This window comes from Cyprinodon variegatus, unplaced genomic scaffold, assembly GCF_000732505.1.
Source record: "Cyprinodon variegatus isolate N-32 unplaced genomic scaffold, C_variegatus-1.0 Scaffold17, whole genome shotgun sequence".
Taxonomy (NCBI): domain Eukaryota; kingdom Metazoa; phylum Chordata; class Actinopteri; order Cyprinodontiformes; family Cyprinodontidae; genus Cyprinodon; species Cyprinodon variegatus.
In genome coordinates, this window is record NW_015150470.1 from 2482177 (window position 1) to 2497767 (window position 15591).

At 39.1% G+C, this 15591-nt stretch overlaps 1 protein-coding gene across 1 annotated transcript; it reads right to left on the reverse strand.

Annotated features, from left to right (window-relative positions):
• Positions 1–931: 931 nt before the first annotated feature.
• On the reverse strand, positions 932–10977 carry gtpbp4 (GTP binding protein 4). The gene is made up of 17 exons (XM_015386581.1): positions 10846–10977; positions 9868–10038; positions 9681–9784; positions 8061–8197; positions 7861–7961; positions 7686–7778; positions 7411–7602; positions 4612–4677; positions 4434–4523; positions 4247–4357; positions 4094–4171; positions 3056–3107; positions 2868–2968; positions 2066–2263; positions 1897–1962; positions 1509–1652; positions 932–1395 (listed from the first exon to the last, which is right to left on the reverse strand). The coding sequence occupies exons 1-17, from the start codon at positions 10891–10893 to the stop codon at positions 1243–1245; spliced, it is 1905 nt and encodes a 634-aa protein (XP_015242067.1). The 5' UTR covers positions 10894–10977; the 3' UTR covers positions 932–1242.
• Positions 10978–15591: the final 4614 nt, after the last annotated feature.

Sequence of the window (15591 nt, forward strand, 5' to 3'; positions counted from 1 at the left end):
CTTAAAGTCAAAATTCTGAGATTAAAGTCAGAATTCTGGAAAAAAAATGTCAGAAGTCTCAGACTTAAGTCAGAATTCTTAGATTAAAGTCAGAATTCTGAGATTAAATTAAAAATTCTGAGATTAAAGTCAGAATTCTGACTTTTTTCTCCATATTAAACTGAAACAATTTTTAAAAATCAGTTAACTTTTTTTATTTTTTCAGTGGCCCTAATCCTCTTCTGTATAAGTCAGTACTTATATTTAGTAAGAAAATAATAACCATGCTAATTCCTAACCGTCATATTTCTGAAATCAAGCCAAACAGTCTGTCGGTCCAAGCTTAAAATACAAACTGAAAATTCATGATTCAATCATTTTAAATAAAAAAAATTTAATATAGAAGCCAAAAGTTTCAGGTCAAAACTAACTGTAACCTACATTTTAATCAGTCATTTAGTAAATCTCTCTTCAGGAAGCAGACATTAGATTCTATATATAAATTGAAATAGATAAAGTGAATCTGTATAGCAAGACAAAAATCTTGCACACAATTTAAATCTTTTAATTAGGGTTTTTTTTTCAATACTATGAGAAAGTTTACATTAAGTTTTATACCTTCGATCCAAAAAATATAAAGTGCGGACAAGTATCATTTAAGATAAGATTTAGATTAGATTAAGATTTAGGATATGCCTGAAGACATGAGAGAAGAGCTGTTGAAGCTCAAACATTAAGAGGAAAAGATCGGCAATCATAAGAAAAGTTTCATATCAAGACAGCAGCATATGCAGCCAGGTAGTGAGCCATGGGTGAGGTGTGTGGTTAGAGTAAAACTGGTTCAAATGGAGGCCGGGTTCCATTGGGAATCACTTTATAGAGGTTTTGAAATTGATGTGTGCAGAAGTATGGAATGTGGTTGAAGTTTAGTGTAATCAATCTATAGACACTTGGGTTAATGGGTTTGTTTATTTGGCTTCCTTGTTACGAAGTATTTAACAAGAGAAGACTACAGAAAACATCGACATCACTTTATCCAAAGAACAGCGAGCACGCTCTGATACACACACACACCGACACACACACAAGCTGCAAGTCATGAAAGTATTTTTAGAGAATCCATCATTACAAAACTGACACCATTATTTTATAACTGTGGGTCTCTGCTTCTCTGTCTTAAAACGACGGCATAAAAAGACATTCCTGTCTTTTCAAACTAATAATATAGTCAGTTTGTTGATTTCAGTCCAGAAATATTTGATTTTATCTGCGATCGTTGGGGCCTGACTTCCTCTTTCCGGACAGCAGGTGTTTGGGTTTGAGGTCAAACACGTGTCTGTCTGACTCTCCCTTCCTGGCCTGGCGGTTCATGTCTCTCTGGGAGTTCTTCATCATCTTTTTTGCCTTTTTCACCATCTTCAAAAAAAAAACAAAAAAACATGTTAATTTCCATCTTTAAAACACTGCGTCTGAACTACTTTGTACTCCTTAACTGAAATGCAAAACATAAGATGAATATAGTCGCACACCTTTCCATCACGTAAACCAGACTGGTCTCGCGGGGGGCGGGATGCGCTCTGGCTGCGGGTTTTGGAGGTTGGTGGCGCCCAAGCTTCACGTTTGCGTTTCCTGGTGAGGCTGCGGGAGCGTCTGGCCTGCAGAGCGTAGTGACTCTGAAAGAATAATCACCAAAAACACTCAAAATGGTTCAATTTCACTATCATGCACAATATTCTTCTAAATTAAATTCAACTGTTTTAAAAGAAAAATCTATTTTAAATTTGCATTAAAAAGCAGGAAACACTCATCAGTTCTTAGTTCAACCAAAGAGGGTTAATAATTTATCAGCAGACCTAAAGATTTCTTATAAATTGCTTTTTAAACATTTTTGTTAAAATAAAGTAACTGGAAACCTACGTCGTTCTTGTCGCTCATATCCAGACCGAGGTTACTCATCTCCGTCTCCAGCTTCTTCTTTTCAACCTTCCCAAAAATTTAAAAGTAGTATTAGATGAAATCAACATGTTTAGAGAGACATCAAGCGTCACTTCCTGGATAGTCGTTACCATGGAGATTCTCCTCTCACCTTGGTGGCGGTCCTGGGCATCCGAGGTCCATGAACGTCCTTTTCCTTTGACTCCAGAACCAAGAGCTGCTTCTTCTCCCGGATCTGCTTGGCCAGGGTGCGGATCTCCTGCATCTCCTCGTCTTCGCTCGCCTCGTCCGATTCGTACTCTCCAGCTCGCTCCTTCAGCTCCTCCTCTTTCTCCAGCTCCTCCAGTTTCTGTCAGGAAAAAAAGAGAACGTTGTAAAACTTGGACAGTCTTATTATTTCCAAGTTTGAGTCTAGAAAGGCTTTCAAAGCCAAGATCCAAAGCCTAAGAAACAACAAAACCTAAAATAATAAAACATTTTAAAAAAAGAGGTAAAAATGTGAAGTTTTGCTGTTGCTTCCAAAACATTTCTGTTTAGTGTGACTGATGCAGAATTGATGCCAAATGTTTGGACATCCCTCTAACAGATCCCCAATATATCCTACCACTTTTTTGGGGTTAGTTATCTAAGCTGACGTTTTATTCCCTCAACTAACATGGTAAAAAATAAATAAAGAAATAAAGAAAACACTGTTACAGAAGTCCCAGTAAAATAAATTAATTAATTAAAAAACAATTATCGATGAATCAAGCAAAACATTAACGGATGGCAAATGGAGGGAGCAGCAACCAATGCACTTATCATATCAAGGCATGTATGAGCTAATGCCGATATATCTGCTTAGTATTCCAAGCACAAACTCAAGGATGAAATAAAATGATTATTTAGAAAGAGGAACTTGAAAGATGACAAACTCCTGTAACGCTTTCCTGGTTGAAAACGGACAGACTCACCCTCATGATGTCTGGGTCGATGTAATCTGCAATGTTGTGGCCCTCCCACACCTCGGGAATCTTATCCTGCTTCTCATCCTCGTTCATCAGATCCCAGTATTCTATGAACAAATAATCAGCATAACATAAGAAAAATAAATAAGCAGCTTCCATACGAGATCCCAAAATGTTTAAGGAAGTTTTCTTACTCTGGAGGTCCAGAATGTAATCATCACCGAGCTCCATCTCCAGGTCTCTCTCCTGGAAGATTAAACATGAAAAAACTTTACTATTAAATCTGCTTCTTAATCCCAACGTTTACATTGTATTTCAGTTCCTCCTAATTATTTGTTATTAAAAGGCTGTGTAATAAAGATAACATTTATTTGAAACCATGTTGATAATAAAACCAAGGTTTCTTAGTGAATTATTTAAATATTTAAATTACAATTTGTAAACAATGTACATTATAAAAACCATAAAAAGCTCAGACTAAAATTCTCGCCAAGATATAAAAACCTATTTTAAAAACTCCTGCTTGCTTCAGAGTACAGTATATAAGTCTCCATTAGTGCTGCAGGTTTTAATTGATCTAAAGTTTATTAATCTTATTTATTGACTTAGGACTCATCTATAGCAAGCCATTGGGAAAAAAACATATCTTAATATATCATATTTACCATTTTTATCATGCTAGCTATATTAAATGATAACTGAAATGAAAAAAATGGTTTACACATTATTAAACTTGACATATTTGGAGGATATAATAAAACTGTAACAACTGAATAAAAGAAAACTTTAACATATTTGCAATAGGCTTTCATTTAAAGACACCGTTAAAGTCACCGTTACATGCTGTCAGACCATTTACCGCTTCATTTTAATAAAGTGGAGGGTAAATGGGATTTAATATAATCCAGTATTAACTGCTGCGTGTGACAGGCGGTTAAATAGGTGATAACATTCACCATTATTGCTACTAAACTTTGTAAATAATCCCAGACTCCACAGACTGCTGCTCCAGCATTACCACAAATACTAATGAGAACCAGCTTAAGAAGGAACAGTGCCCTCTAGTGGACGACACCAACAATACTGCACTGAAAGAAGTTATTTCTAAGCAGATGAAGTCAATTAATCAGATTGAACCAATTTGTTTCTAATAAACAATTCATTAAAAGTCATTTAGTTGTTAACGGCGTTAAAGTAAGAAGGGGGAATTGTCACACTTAAAGGCTACATACCAGTTTCCGTTTAGGAGCATCCACCTCCATTGCTTTCTTTCGGTTCAGCGCTCCCTCTGGGATGAACGGAGGTCTGTCCTGGAGATCAAACAGAGCGCAGCTTTAGCATGCAGATCTACCAAGCTAAACCCCTCCTGGTTGGCTTTAACCCACCTTTTCGTCCCTCTTGGCAGGCATGGCCAGGTGCAGCCTGTTCAGGACATCATGGACCTTCTTGCCCTTTATCTTGGTGTTGACACGGTGAGCTAGAAGTTGATCACAGGCCTGAGGAGCACAGAGGTGTTAAAAATAACTCCCGTATTCCCCTCAGAGTCAGAATGAGTCCATTACCAGATCTCACCTCGGTTTTCACCCTTATGACTCCCTCCTCTGTCAGCGTGCTCGTCTCGATGACGGGGATCCCTTCAGCCGAGAGGTCTGCAAGAATTTTCTGAGAGCAGAAAGATAAAAAAGCATCAGCCAGGCTGGACAACTCAGTGGATCCAACAGCTTAGAGGGGCGCCCCTACACCAACTCACCTGATTCTCCTCTGAGAGCTCACTGATCTTCTTCACGTCACATTTGTTTGCCACGATTATAAGGGGCTGTAGAAAGACGAAAAGATCCTGATTTAGTTTCAGTGGATCCACAACAACCTGCATGAATCAATGCTAAACAATATGCACACTGATCCCATCCACTTTCTGCAGGCTAGGATAAGTGGACATCCTGTAACAATACAACAGGGATTAGGATCGTCTTCCAATCGGAGATCACTTGATCCTGATCAGAAACAATCAGATCTTTAAAAATTTAATGTCACAGGATTTAATTGTTCGACAAAAACAACAATTGAAAAAAGAGCATTTGATTTAAATGTTTCCTAACAGAATAAGCTGATCAGTTTGATCAAATTTATGGAAGAAAATGCTTCCATAAATTTTATGAAAAAAAGGTTTAGATCAGGCATTTCTAACATCAGGAGCCACAGTTAACTGCCGGTGTTTTGTTGTAAATATTGGAACAAGTCTGGCACCATTCAAGCCGAAAGATCCTGAAGACGACTTAAGATCTGTTGCTGTAAACTGATGAATGAACAGCGTTTATTAGTGATGCACCAATTAGGATTTTTGGTGCAGATCCCGATACCAAACGCTGTGATGGCCGACAGCCGACACTGATCTCACAGACTGGCTGTTTAGTTTTTTTTAATTTGGGGGAAAAATGCTACAACTGATCTGCCAAAACAGAAACATACAATCACTTTATTTAGACAAAACATACAACAAAGCCTTTGCACAATGAAAAAGTATTCATGCAAAAGGATGAATGAAAAACCTGCTAACAGGTTTAATTTAACAGATGAAATTTTTTCAGAAAGGGTGGAGTAAAATAGAACTGTGTTCTATTTTACTCTATTTTAGCATCAAGTTCAGACATAGCAAACGTCTTAATATGTATAATAAAACGTTTCTTAAGATCTATCCTGCAGCTTTAAGCAGATCTTTGTTCTGAGCATCCACTGTCTGGTGGATCCACAAATATTTACGCCCCGTAGACAGAGCCGTCAGCGGAACCCAGACTTTCACTGCTGCTCCTTTGCCTCATTATTAAATCCTTTTGCAGGTTTTTTTATTCCTGACCATCATCGAATAGAGGGCAGTAATTGTGAGCCGTTTTAACATCCTTTTTTTTTTCCTACGGTTTGCTATAACTTGTCGTACTCCGTCTTGCTTGTTTTTAAATCCCACAACGTTTTCGGTGTAATGATGCATTTTGACGTTTCACCTCAGAGGAGTCTTTCAGTTGCTTAACTCAGACTTCACATCATTCCCAAAGCTCAAATGTTCCACATTACAGTGCTTAAGCCGGCATACACTCCGATTCTTTCAATCGTTGCACGTATGAGTTCACAGCTAATGATTTATGTTCTCTGTGCAAGCCGACGCTCTGATGTGATCGACCTGCCCACAATGGACATCTAAAATCCCAGTGGGGCTCAGCTACGCAGTGAGATGGCGCTACTCGGACTCGTCTATCCGGAAGCCAAACCAGTAGAAGAGGAATATGAAGCTCACTAGAGTGAAAAGCGCTGCTTTGGCAATTTGTGCAATTTTGTGCTGAAAGCCCTAAAAAGAAAAGGAGACGACGTATTTCGACAAAGACATGGCTGAGCAAACGTGGCTACTATGGTCTGTCAATTTTACAGAAAGAACTATTTCACTAAATGCACCCCCACCATGCTTCTGTGTTTACATCTGAGAGAAAGAAGAGGAGGAATTCTTGTTTGCAGATGCTCACTGAGCGATTCGCCCACAACGGTCGACTGAATTTCAAACATGTTTGATTTTCTCCTGACCTCACGATCCCTGATTGGGAGGTGGTTGAGAGAGGCTGATCTCCCCTTGTACACTACATGTCGCACGATCAGGCTGAAAGTCGGGCCGATTGAAAAATTCTCACAATTGGAAAGTCGCCCTAAAAAGGGCAAAACAAATGGCACAGTGTAAGCCCGGCTTTAGGCTTTGCTGCCATGTTACGCAGTGTGAAGGAAAGAGGAAGAGACAATGGAGGTGGAGCCTCTGGAGGCTGCCAGAGAAGAGATACTGGTGATCAAAGATACATTATAATAAGCCTATGATTTGTCAGCATTACAAGCTGTTTTCTCCTTTTCCCCATTTCCATTTAAAATGATGTTCATCCTTCTAATGAGACACACTCAACATACCAACTGTCAAGTCTTTCCACGGATTATTCTCCTAGTTAAAGGTGGACTTTGACTACGCCAAACCAAAACATGTGTAGGATTTGATCTGAATTGTTTGATTGCTGCTCTGGCTTCATGTTTTGGACGCTGAACCTTCTCTGCCATCTTAAATGTCCTGTAGTATTAAAACAGGCGTTGTTCCAGAATGGTGCTGCTTTAACCATCTCCTCTCTGACCCGCCTGCTGAGCTCCTTGGTCTTCTTCATGCCGTTTGGTTAAAACTCTGCATACATCCCCATGTATGCAGAGTTTGAACCAACACACAGGCAGGCTCCCTTTAGTGGGTCTCTTTTGAAACGCTAACAGTTCGACGTGTTTGATGTCAGAGGGAGGTTTAGGTTGGCGTGTCAGAGGAAAACAATTGACCTTTATTTCAGATGAACTAATAAAGCATCAAAGCAAGACAAGACTCCAAAAACCTGCTGTTCTTCCCCCACAATAAAGATGCAGAACTGCAGTAGGAGCATAACTGAGATGGAGGACATCATTTCTAACCAGACAATTTCCCCCATTTAAAGTAAAACAAAGCTCTGTGACCTTCTGAGGATGCAGTAGGAGGATGGAGTCTGACCTTGTTGGTGAACAGCGGCCGGATGTTGTTGAAGAGCTCCAGCTGCTCCTGCAGCGTGTGGCCGCATTGCTCCGATGGATCCATGACATAAAGCACCGCCGCCCGAAGGTGAGCCAGAGCTGTGATGGCCTGCATCTCGATGGTGTTCCTCTCCTCCAGAGGGTGGTCCAGGATACCCGGCGTGTCCACCACCTGCACGCAAACAAACACTTCAGCTCCGCTGTCCTGCAGCTTTTTAACCAGCCTGTCGGTGAACAGCAGCAGGGGCCTCCTACCTGCCAGCGGAGGTATCTATAGTCCATGTGACCCACAAACAGAGACTTGGTGGTAAAGGCGTACGGCTGCACGTCAACATCCGCTCTGGTGACCTAAAGGGAACGATAGTAAGACACTTTATCAGCTTTACTGTTCAAACATCTGACCGCCATCAGAGCCGGCCTCAGTGCTCACCTTGTTGATGAAGCTGGACTTCCCCACGTTGGGGTAACCGCACAGCAGCAGGGTCCTGGTGTTCGGGTCGATGCTCGGCAGACGGGACAGATGCTGACGAACTGTTTGGGAGAAGAACAGGAAGAGGAGTTTTTAACACGTCAGAAAGTGCAAAGAAAAGCTGGATTAAGGAAAACATCTGAGCTGTTTTATCTCATCACCTTGTTCCAGATACTCCAGACTGGATTTCTGCCTCTTCAGGATGGTGCACATCCGACCCAGAGCGGCTCGCTTCAGCTGTTTGCAGCGATACATGGAGTCTCCATACTTCATCAGACGCACGTAATCTTTGGCGACGCTGCGCAGATTAAAGAAAATCCTCCAGATTCACAATCTGTTGCAGCGACCGATTGGTCCGAACGGATCAGAGAGCTGCTGTTTGTGCTGCTTTAACCAACTAAAACCATTTTCACAAAAGCAAAAGAATAAAGAAATAATAAAACTGTTTTTCCACTCTTTCAAATCCGAGTCTTTTCCAAACTTAGCTCGTTTATCACAGAACCATGAATTCACAGCATGTGTTCTCAATACAGATGTGTTCAAAGACATGGCTTTTCAACCATTCTGGGATAGGAAGTATTTCTGAGAGACACCCTCAGAAATACAAATGCAAAATGTTCAAATCAACGAGTAAATCAGGAAAGTATTTATTGATCGTCTCCTAATTTCCTTGTTGATTTTAACATTTTCCCTCCCTGAACCGTATAACAGGGCCAAATTTCCACACACTTCACATATTTGAAATAAATTAAGCAGGAAAATCAAGACTGTGCAGGACATGTTTCTGTGTTTTAAACATCGATTCCGTGTTTTCTCATCCAAAAATAAATAGGTTATCCTGAGCTATGTTCTTTATTCATGCTGCTATAGGTTTAGAGTGCTGGAGGACATAAACACTTTTCATCATTCTGCTGCATTCTCTCTCCATCGTCCCACTCTGCAATATATTTGTTACTTTAATCTCTAACGTTATGCTCTCTCTGCTTTTTTCTCACAGTAGCATCATCTGGTCCGTTCCCGTTTTGCTGTGACTCCATCCTGGAGAGAAATATTAGCTGTGCTGCTACCATCAACACTTCTGTTTATAGATATTGAAGATTGGCCCATTTTTACTGTATTCCTTGTCCTGAAAGTTAATGAGTGGATACAATCAATGAAATGACATGAGTTGTGAATTGGCACTATATAAATAAAATCAATTTAACTGAATTTATTTATGCAAACAGATGTCTGAGCATCCCCATCTGATTTATAAACTCTTATAATTGTTTTAATATGTCTAATGGTCCAAAGAGACATTTTTGACCACAGATCCATTTTCAGAACCAACAATGTAAACAAGGATGACTTCAGGCAGCATTTCTAGACACCACCTATTTTTTTTAAATACCTAAAACTGTCTTATAACTGATGTAGAGTCACCGTTTACAAGTTCAGCTGTACATAGCATAAATGAAAGCAGCTTCGCATTCACTCACTACATAAACTGATTTGACTGATCTGCTGCAAACAACATTTTGATTTTGTTGGTCTGGTTAAGCCCGCCTCAAGCTCCTGATGAAATCAACTTTTTCCTCTGACCCAACAAAGACATGGAGCTGAGACAGAACTGGTGTTATGGTGACAGATTCAATGGTTCTGAGATTTTAGAGACGACTCTGGAAAACCCAAAGTTAAAATAAAGTTATTGAAAGATCTCCACTAAGGCTGGAAAACCACTAATCCTAAGACCTTGAGAAAACCACAAAGAAGTTTGGATCAAAGAATCAGCTTGAACGTACTTATCAATCAGGTTCCTGGCAATGTTGATCTGTCCCAGGGCCAACTTGTAATGGTCTTTGTCATACAGCACGTTCATCAGATCGGCATAAAATGGATGGATGTCCTGAAGACAGAGAAACCAAAGAGATGTCTCCAGAAACCAGATCAGAGCAACATGTTTGCGGCGTTAAAATTCAAAGGCCTTACGTCGAGTTTGGGAAAGTCGGTGAGGATCTGGGTGAGCCGGTCATGGTAGTTCTGCTGCGTGTATTTCACTTTACGCATGTAAAAGTGGCGGATGCGGTGGATCTTGTAATGCTTGTGTACCACCGTGGGCGTCTTTCTTTGAGTTTTGGATAAAGTGATGTCGATGAATTCCTGCAGGGAAGGAGAAGAGATGTAAAGAGAGTTGGCCTAATGGTTAGACTCTTAACCCCCCACTGCTCCCTGGGGGCCCCACAATGGCAGCCCACTGCTTCCCCAATGGGGTGGGTTAAATTCAAAGGTAAATTTCTCTAATTTGAGATCAATAAAGTTCTATTATTTTTAAAGACCACAAATACTATGGTACCATTTTGATTTTTAGAACTGTTAATATTCATATGATTTGTTTTAACAACATTAGACACAACATCTAAAATAGCATATATATATATATATATATATATATATATATATATATATATAAAAAGTTGGACTTAACATCAGTCTTTAGTTTTTCTCTCCCTTTCAACATCTAGTTAGAGAAATAAACACACAAGGAAGACATTTCCCCAAATACAAGTATAAGCATCCAGCTTTCTATTGATTTGCTAAATTTCTCCAACATAAAATTATCCAATTTATTTTTGTTTATCTGGGGGGTGGGTATCTCAACCATGACTATCAAGTTAGCTCCTAGTTCTTAACCACTTATTTTTCACCATAAATGACCAGTCAATATTAGATTATCTCTTAAATCTCCACACAAATCCCCTTAAATCGACAATACTCCATTAAATTCTCCTCATAGTTTCCCTATTAACTGCTGATTTTTGCCTCTGGTTTGTATTTAAAGGCTGTGAGCTGCCTCAGGAAAACACGTGTTTTTCTTCTTCGCTGTTTCCTCATTTTCTTTCGACATTTTACCGTAACGACTTGAGCGCAAATCGGTTTAAACCGCAAAAAAAGTCAAATAAAACTTACCTTGGCGGTGGGAACCACCATAATCTTTTTAAAGTTATAAAGTGCCATTTTGTCAGGACACGTTTAGGTGCACTGACGGCACGAAGAAGGGAAGGGAACCGGAAAGTACGTCATAAACAAAGAGCTGAGAGGGTCGCTTTCTTTTTAGCGCCCTCTAGCGTCAAGAGACAGAAACTGAGGTTAGAATGTATTTATTTGATCAAGAGGATTTAAACCCTTAAGATCCTTCTAAAATTTGAAGCTCTTTAAAAATACAACATTTCGATTAATATCGTTGAAGCTGGATATTTGAACAGACATGTTTATTTTCAGTGAAGGGAGTAGCTTTTTTATATAATATAGTTTATAATTCAGAATCAGCTTAAGGAGGTTTGCAGATGTTGGTTTTATTAGGATATCTCCTTTAATTCCCTTATAAAACATGTTTCCAGGACTTTTATGCATTTTTTTTTCTAAGTTGCACACAGCAAACATAATAAAATTCCACGGCTTTGACTTATATTAAGAAAATACTTTTTTCATCAGTATTAGGAGTTTTAAAAAAGCACAATAATCTCACACCTCAACAAAACTTTGTTGCTGCTTCTGCTTGAGTTTTCGTCCTATTTAAGGGGTGTCAGTCCTCTCCACTGTTGCTCATTGCTGGCTCAAGATTAATAGTTTCAGCTCATTTTAAGAGTTTTCTCACTTCCTTACCGAATTAAAGATCAATTCCCTAAAATTGGATTGTTCAGAACTTTAAATTAATTTAATCCAACATTACTATCTCATTTTTGGAGGGAGCACAATTTTAACAACTGAAAGAAAACAAACTGAATTAATCATCTAAATCTGATATGGATTTTTTTTTTTTTTTTTTTTTTTTTTGTCACACTGGGATGTTTGATTTAAAACAGAGATGGCACAAAAAAGAATTGCCAGATTAACATTAAATGGTGATGACTTACAAAATGTTTTGTTCAATTTAATTTAGCACATCCAGTTCGGAATGTTGCTGAACCTGTAGAGTAAAAATACCTCATTAGAATCTCTCTGGTAAAAGGAAGTAGAGTAAAAAGCTCTTACTAAGCAATTCATCAGGTAACAAATGTGCTTGTAGACAGTCAAACACGGTGGTGGTGTTGTAATGGTCTGGGAATTCTGTGCTGCTTCAGCATCTGAACAACTTGCCATTACTTCATTATCACCTTATACAGTCAATAGGAGGCAATTACTTTTCTATGTGAGTTAGGTTGGTTTGAATATCACTTCTCCTTATGCGAACAAAGTGATCGCTTGAAAAATACAGTTTGAATTTATTTAGATGATCTTTAAGTGGTAAAACAAAAAAATACAGATGACATGGACAATATTAATGTTACTGATAACAAAATCTACATCATGTACTCATAAAACAGAATAATAATTGTACATCAGTGACACTGGATCACGACATAATAATTTAAAAAAGTTTTTACAAGTTTTAAAACTAATTTACTTTATGGAAGTATCCACTTCTTCCTGGGATAAAATTAATTTTAGATCAATATTAACAGAAGAAGTATAAGTTAACCTTCTTCCTAATTAACTTATAAAAAACATAAAGAGAAGCAAAAAGATATTCCCCATTTTCAACTTATAGCTCTGGAACTCTTTAATGTTTATCTTTATGTTTTTTGTGTTGTCATTTATTAATTTAGACTGAATAAACAAGGGAAAGAGAAGAAAAACACAAAAATATGTCATGACCCGCGCTAATCAGGAAGCAGCCAATCAGAGAGCACGGATTTTCAAAAGCCACGCCCACCATCGTTGATAAGGAGCAGGGTTTCTGTGCCCACCGCCAGTCCTGACCAATCAGAACGGCCAGCTCTGAGAAGGAAGACCGAGAGGTGGAGGGTCGAGTGGAGCCCAGTGACAACCTCGGGTTCACTGCTGCACCGAAGACAAGAAAAACACAAAGAGTTCTCACTTTGATGCAAAATCAGAAGCCTCTGTTTACCTTTTGTTTCTCTGCTCAGAGTGGGATCTACCCTCTCAGTTCAGAAGTCAGAACGAGCAAAGTCAGAAAGCTGGTGCGCTGGAGGTTTAAGTTGGGAATTAAGTTATGCTTGAGTTGAACTCTTTTTATCTTCACTTTTTGTAGCTGGAAACAATGGGAGTTAGTTACTCTATTTAACCAGATAAAGGAGTTCTCTTAATCGTACACCTGTTAACATTACATCGTGATTGATATATTGAAATACAACATATAAGAACTACATTAAAATGTATATTTCTGCTAATATCACTACGAATGCCATACATGGCAGCCATATTGGATTTGAACTTCTGGTTGACCACTGGTTCTCCAAGGGGATCTGATATTGGAAATGTCCACTTCCAGATACAGATCAAGGCAGATAGTCGGTTTGCACCTTTGCAGTTGTACTATTATTTCATGTCTACCCATTTTGTTGCAGTAAATAAATAATTCCATATATATAAGGATTTAGATGACGGTAAACCTGTTTAGAGGTCTTTTTAGATGAACATTTTTGTGAATTACAGAGAAAAAAAAATGTATCTGATTTTATTTCTAGTAAACTATTTAGTAACTGGATCCTACATTTTCAACCTGATTCCCAACAATCATGACAGAACAATTCAAACCAACTCAGTGGGACCTTTTGCTGGTAGACATACTTACTGGATCAGTTATAGTCTACTATAGATATTCTTCTGAATTTTTAGATATTGTTGAAAATAGCAAATTATCAAAACCCTCCTGGGTTTATAAAATGTAATGCATGTTGGCATGAAATATTCTTAAGTAGACAGCAGTGATTTGTACATAAAACAATTAGCTAAAACAGTTAAAAACTGGCTGTTCTGGGAGGATGGGGTCCGGGGCCCTCTGTTAATGGCTGTCTGTTCTCTGCAGACCGCAGCAGAGTTGGTTCCCATTGTCGGCAGTAAGACAGACCTGTTCCCAGTGGATGTTGGTCTCCTCCAGGGCTGCCCTTTGTCACCGGTTCTGTTCATTTCATTTATGGACAGAATTTCTAGGCGCAGCCAGGGACCGGAGGTTTGGGGACCCTCTCTGCTGTTTGCAGATGATGTGGTCCTGTTGGCCTCTTCGAAGCAGGACCTTCGGCGTGCACAGTGGCGGTTTGGAGCCAAGTATGAAGCGGCTATGAGGATCGGCACCTCAAAATCAGAGGCCATGGTTCAAGTATCTCAGGGTCTTGTTCATGAGTGAGGGACTGATGGAGCAGTAAAGATTATATGGTGTTAAACATATGAAGAATTTAGAATTCAAATTCGAAACGATTATGTTCACAAAAAGATTCGGTCGAAAACTAAGACGAATTTGATGATTTATGCTTTTTTTTTTAAATAAGTTTCACACAGCAACCATATTAAAATTCAAGGTTACCTCGGGTCTTTTTGTCACCATTTATTTTCCTTTAAGTCAACAACTTGATGCCTGTTGGTATTCCATAGATAGAAACATTTTGAATAGATAAATTTGTTAGTAAAATTTGACTTAATTGACTCGATACATTTATTTTTTGATATTGAGATCTGTACAGTAAACCTACATTGCTTTATCTATATAGTCCTTGCATTGCTGTGGATTACAATAAAATAACCTCTCTACTATAGTGTGATTGGGTGGGTAGCTAGTAAGGTTTTGTTTGTAGCCATGAAAGTAAAAGTAGGAGGGACTAAAATAGGAATGAAAATATGGAATAACTATAATTAAGAAGATACAGGATCAGAACTCAGAACCTTCTTGCTGACTTTTTTTTTTCAAAGTCCAAAGAAACAAACCTCAAATACAAGTAGGGCCGATTCAGTTAATCAGATCAGCTATGATTGATTGATTATTGAAATTATTGTCAGCTAATTAAGTGATTCATTGTTCACTGAAGGATACAGACTCTGAGACACAAGAATCCATTCAAAGCTGTAATTAATCAAAAACAGTAAAACAATATTTAAAAAATCTATCTATGCATCATATATTCCTTATCCAGACCACCTTGATGGTAAAGTTTTATTTTAAGCTGGTTTGGAGTAAGCTTATTTTAGCTGCTTGTATCCAAGATCTCGATCATTCGTACATGATCCAAGCATAGGTAAGGGTAGGAACGTAGACAGACCAGCAAATCCAGAGCATTGCCTTTTAGTCCAGCTCTGCAGCCCCTATGACAAGTATGGAAGCATTTCTGTGTATCTAAATGTTAAAAGGTGGATCAACTGGTACAGTGGTGCGGTCAGAGGCTTCCATCCATCCATTTGCCTACAAGCTTATCCCTGCTGGGGTCGCGAGGGGTGCTGGTCCCTATCACCAGCCGTCAGTGGACGACAGGCGGGTAACACCCTGGACAGTTTGCTAGTCTATCACAGGGCAACACAGAGACAAACAGAACAAACAGCCATCCACACACACTCACACCTAAGGAGAATTTAGAGAAGCCAATTAACCTAACAGTCATGTTTTTGGACTGTGGGAGGAAGCCTGAGAACCCGGAGAGAAACCATGCATATATAGGGAGAACATGCTAACTCCGGGCCAGGAATCAAACCCAGAACCTTCTTGCTGCAAGGCAGTAGTGCTACCCACCGCTCCACTGTACAGAATAGTTAGACCCATCTGAATTTTAACCTAATTAGGGCGACAGTGGCGTTGGATGTAGGAGTTTGCCCTGAAATCGAAGGGTTGACGGTTCAAGCCCCGACTCCAACTTTCAGTGTCGTTGTGTCCTTGGGCAAGACACT